Source organism: Sitodiplosis mosellana, unplaced genomic scaffold (genome assembly GCF_009176505.1).
Source record: "Sitodiplosis mosellana isolate CC-2019 unplaced genomic scaffold, AAFC_SMos_1.0 Smas_scaffold_5210, whole genome shotgun sequence".
Lineage (NCBI taxonomy): Eukaryota > Metazoa > Arthropoda > Insecta > Diptera > Cecidomyiidae > Sitodiplosis > Sitodiplosis mosellana.
This window is the reverse complement of record NW_022600452.1, coordinates 1-5505: the sequence shown is the minus strand read 5'-3', so window position 1 is coordinate 5505 and position 5505 is coordinate 1. Positions and strand designations below refer to the sequence as shown.

Below are 5505 nucleotides of genomic sequence, written 5' to 3'. Positions count from 1 at the left end.
AGATTTTTTTGTGTACTATGGAATAAAAGAGTGAGACAATGGATTGAATTGTGATGTATTGGGCAAAGCTGTGACCACGGATGGAGTCTTATTCGTTGGTATTGTATTAATTTTGTCAGTATTGGTGTTCTTGATTGTCTTCATCGTAATCGACCAAAAAAACAACTTACACAAATACATCCAAGCCAGAACCACCATCCATATGATACATGATCCCATACAACAATAACTAAGCGCTGCACGCATAAACGTTGTCTGTGTGATGCTCTACCGAGCATGATTTAAAGTAAATCAGTCGTGGTTCCATTGAATGTGTATGTTTTGTTTACAAAATACTGTATGACTGTAAATACTATATAGTATATCCGTCTAATTGAGGTTAAGTTTAATAAGAAATATTTTGACATATACATTTTTAGACACTAGTTTTGACATTGTGTAGACTGGAGATATTTAGTGGTCGTTCTGATCATAATGTTGATTTATTATTGTAGGAGTGAGTGGATGGGATCAGAGAATTATTTCAATCCACCCCTTGTCGAAAAGATGATTTTGAATTTATAACACAAGCAAAAACTTGTTTAATGTAATGTGAAACTTGAACATTCTATATTCTTAAACATCTATACCATATAATTGTAGCTGTGGAAAATGGTATTTTCAAGTTTGCATCAGTAATTGGTGTACACTTTACATCAAGAATGATTGCACACACCTTTTCCATCTATAAATATATATAATTGATGCATCTCTGTTGATGCAGGGTACAACAAACATCGGAAAAACTCTCGAAATGGTATACCAGAATCCTCTAGCTATTGGTCATAGCAAAAACCTTAATTACCGTATTTGAAATTTTTTCATGAGAAAATAGAACATAACATAAAACGAATGCATAGGCATATCTAACGGGTGCTAACTCGTTCCTATAAATGCCACTTGGAGCGTATTGACGAGTATTAGTGTATTTTGACATTTGGTGTTTCTTATTTTACGACTAATGCGTTTTGCGTCTACAAAGTTTTTGAAATTCAATTTTTGGGTCGATTCATCGTTAAAACAGATGCAAAACTACTAATGAAATTGGGTGAGATGTTAGTATAATCGTTTGGATAAAAAATATTTGACGAAATTATGCATGTAAACGGATAATAGTCTATTTAAAAAGATATGATTTGTTACGGTCGTCCGAATTCAAAGTGAGCCAGACCAAGAAATGACGTTTCAATCATTCAGTTTCTGTCGAGTTTCGAAACGGATAAGTAGCTCTACAGTGTTTTCTTCATTTAAATTTTTTTCAAGTCAATAAAATTGTTCGCAATCACATTTTTATTCCATTTAAAAGACAGTTCCAGAATAACCATCGTGGATTTTATATTGAAAAGATTTTTTTTTCATTTTTTATCGGAAATTTTATCGGATTCATCAGTCAACTGAGAGAGAAAAAGAAAAGGGAGAGAGTAAGAGTGTTAAGGTAAAGAGAGTCCAAATAACGGTGAGAGTTTTGAATTGAATTTATACTGATACGATAAATGAAAAATTTCATTTAAATGATTATTTCCATAATTTTGAAGTACACAATTTATTGAAAAATGACAAAAATATAGAAATTCTATTTACTTAATTCCAAATGCCCACACTAAAAGAGTTGCTTCATTCAAAATATCTAGTTGAGCTCTATGTGAATGTTCGGTCCGAGCCATTTTTCTCTGTCTGTTTTCCTATTGCTCTCTTTCTATATGTCTCTCTTAAATCAGTGTCAAAATACACGGCATTCAGGACGCCATATTGAAAACACCTCTGATATTGTAACACACTACATACGTACAGTCATATGCACCGCATAGTATAGTCCATCGTCATACAATCGGTACTCGTGCGATGTCGTAGTTTATGTATGTATGCTGAACGCCAAACAACAGCAAGCATGTGTGTTTATACCCATATATATTTATGAACTTCAAAAACTACGGTCGTCTGATGCTTAAAATGGATGCAAGCTTTCTGGTATAGCTGTTGTTGTCGTCGTAGTCGTTGTCCATTTTCACTTGACGACTTCACACACGAATTCAAATCTCATTTTATGTTTCTCATTCTTCTGGTGAAGTGATTTGTGTGCGTTGGGTTGCTAATGCAACTGTTCTGGTTTAAAAAGTGTCTTTGAGTTATAATCTTGACCGTCTGGTGCATGAAGTACGTGGCCTGGGAATCATAGATTCGTTTATATTTAAAACTATCTGTCGGAAAAGTTTGTAAGTTCGGCCGCGGTCTTAGAATCGTAGAGGATTTTTCCCAATTTGGAACAAGAGAGAAAGTGTTTTTTTGAATGAAGTGTTTTCACGTACAAACGAATCCGGTACAAACAATAGTGATTCAATTTTGCTTCTTTACATTTCCTTTTGCTGAAGTGGATAAAATCGGGAAAAAAATCACTCACTATGCGTGATTTAAATTAAAGAATTTGGATAAAAAAATTTAAATAATCTAATTTAATTTTGGTTCATTTTTATCTAAATTATAACTTAACTAAAAATTTGGAAGTGACCGTACTAATTTCATCGTATGTCATATCTTAATATAAGTCAAATCAATTAGTTGCTTTATGTAATTTAGATTTCGTACATTAAACAAAAAAATGATCTAAATGCTCTTATGAATTCTGATTTTTTAACAGTTTGCATCAACTTGGAAAAAATATTTCCAATTATTGACATATTTAATTACACGGGAAGATTTTTGAAATAATGGTGCACGTTGAACGCTACCAACCAGAAAATTTACGGAATGGTAGATCACGGGGACCAAGTCCAAATGGACACAACGGTTCACCTGACACCTCCGATGATGATTGTGAGTACCTAATATTTCATATATTGTTAGTCGTTACATGACATATGTATGTATAAAAGAAGAGAAAGATTAAGTATTGATCATAATACTCCGTTCTGAATGCAAGGCAAAAATAATGCGAAATAGTTTTTACCAATCACCCAAAGAATGTTTGTTCAAGATAGCAATGAAAAGTAGTTAATGATTTTATTACTATACTAATATGTGTTTGTTTTAAATTTCAGCAACTAAAAATGCAAAAGGAAACAAGTCGAACAAATCTAAGAGTGAATATGAAGGTAAGAACTTTATATCATATACCATATACTTTTGTGATTATTTCCACATATTTGGAACGGAAAAATAACAGAAAATCAATTAGGGCCCGAAAAAAAGATCGACTTCTTTGAAATTCTGCGATTACGTCATGCGTCTCAAGTATCAAAAATCTTTATATTTTTATGTGATGAAGAAATAATAATTGAAAATAATAGCAAAGTATTGTGCAAAATTCTTAGAAAGAAAACATTGAAGTGGGCAGATTGCGGGTTCGTTTCAAATGCGAAATAATTTGCTGTATATACACAAGTGGTAACTGGCAATGCGAGAGGTCGTTTGCTATAGAGAACCAAGAAACTACGGTTATCCGAAGAAAGTGTCGTTATAACACACTCAGTGAAGTATTGTATCAAATAGCTTTGTTTTTATAGAAATGCGGTAACAACGAAAATTTATTACCTGCATCATTCTATGGACTTTTACGTATTTAAAGCAATTTATATCAAAATGTTGATGGAATGTGAGATTTAATGAGAAAATGACAACAGTTTTTGGTAACTTCTTTGGATTACCATAAGTCCTTGTGCTATATTGATTTTCTGCTATCGATCCGTATGATTGTTTTATTAATTTAGCTCTAAATCTACAATTCGTTCAAGTAAATTACGTTATTTTTTAAATTCAACAGAAAAAATTCGCGTTGGCAAAGATTATCAAACTGTGTGCCCAGATTATATTCCACCACAGGATCGTAAATTGGAATCACTGAACGACAGAGCCCTTCTGGTATGGTCACCAACAAAAGATATTCCAGACAATAAACTCGAGGAGTATATTAGCGTTGCAAAAGAGAGATTTGGATATAACGGTGAACAAGCATTAGGCATGTTATTTTGGCATAAACACGATTTGGAACGCGCTGTCTTGGATTTGGCCAATTTTACACCATTCCCCGATGAATGGACCGAGGAAGACAAAGTGCTGTTTGAACAAGCCTTTCAATTTCATGGCAAAAGTTTCCATCGGATACGTCAAATGCTGCCCGATAAATCAATTGCTAGTTTAGTAAAATATTACTATTCATGGAAAAAGACACGTAGTCGAACTAGCGTTATGGATCGCCAAGAGAAAATGAAAGCAAAAGAAGGATCCGAAAATGGTAGCGAAAATGGCAGTAATGATGACTCAGATACTGAAGATAAGGTAGGTTCCATTTGATTTTCATAAATCGAAATATCAGCAAATAATATAGAGCAAGGTTTATTAGTAAATTTATTGATTATTTATGTTTGTACGATTGAAAATTATAATTGGTGTGAATACTATCTGTAATGGCGCAGATTTGGAATGAATGGTCTTTGGTGTGTGATGTGAATGTTTCAAACATAAAATGGATTTGAAGATATCATTTTTCAAATGGTTTTGTTATGAAAGCCTCTCCCGAAGTTTTTGCATTTTTATTAGTATTATTATATTATGGATTTTTTGCACCTTTGTATAAATCAGAGTGAATATGTGAATTTGAAAACATCATGTTTTTTATTGTTGCAATCAAAAGAGCAAGATAAATTGTACTACTCTTTTATTTTAGAATTATTTTTATGATCGATTGAAAGCCAACAACCGCACTAGTCAACTATAACAGTAACCAAAAGTCCAAGCAATTTATTGAATTTTTTTTAACGGGACGTTTATTTATTCAATAAAGAATCGGATACGGTCGAAATTTAGTGAATCATTTGGAGAAAAACCATCCCAGCAAATCAATCACAAATCAAACTGTTCTCTCTCTCTCTTTCCCTTTCTCTTTCTCTTTCCGTTCTGCTTTTTCCACTTTTTTTGTCCTCAAAAATTCATTGAAAATTATGTATCAGAAATGGCCTTTACACAGAGGTATACGACGTGCAAGTCGTTCACCACCGCCGCGCACTTCTGATGAATCTAGTAATAGTGTCTCTTCGCCTGCCATTAAACAGGTATGGACGGATCGATTTAAAATTACCAATCGAACACTGAATGGAATTGCAGAGATTATGTTATTAGGAAATAATACGATAACGAAAGTGTCCATCATTAAAAACATATATTTACACTCAAATTGAATATTTTTTAAACTGGACTTACACGTACACATTCTCTGCTTCATATGCACATGATATTGAGTTATAGTTTGAAGAAGATTTTTGCTTATTTTTGTTATACCTTTTTTTATTTTTATGGTTTTCCAGATAAAAATTTAAATTCTTTTTCAATTTACGATATATTCTCATTTTGATGGCTTATTTGAAGCACTTCAAATTTGTGACTTTTTTCTATCATTCACGTGTATGTACATTTTTCTACATGTTTTTCAATGTGTCCAAAACGCATAAATACGGCATCGCATAAGGCAGTTAT

General features: G+C 32.6%; 1 protein-coding gene across 6 annotated transcripts; it reads left to right on the top strand.

The window, feature by feature from the left end:
• Positions 1–879: 879 nt before the first annotated feature.
• Positions 880–4311, top strand: LOC129572563 (REST corepressor; the record flags this gene model as incomplete). 6 transcript variants are annotated; one of them, XM_055452547.1, is given in 5 exon segments in its annotated part: positions 881–1094; positions 1169–1474; positions 2675–2850; positions 3075–3128; positions 3797–4311. In XM_055452547.1, coding segments are annotated over 3 exon segments (675 nt in total), but the record flags the coding sequence as incomplete, so codon positions are not given.
• Positions 4312–5505: the final 1194 nt, after the last annotated feature.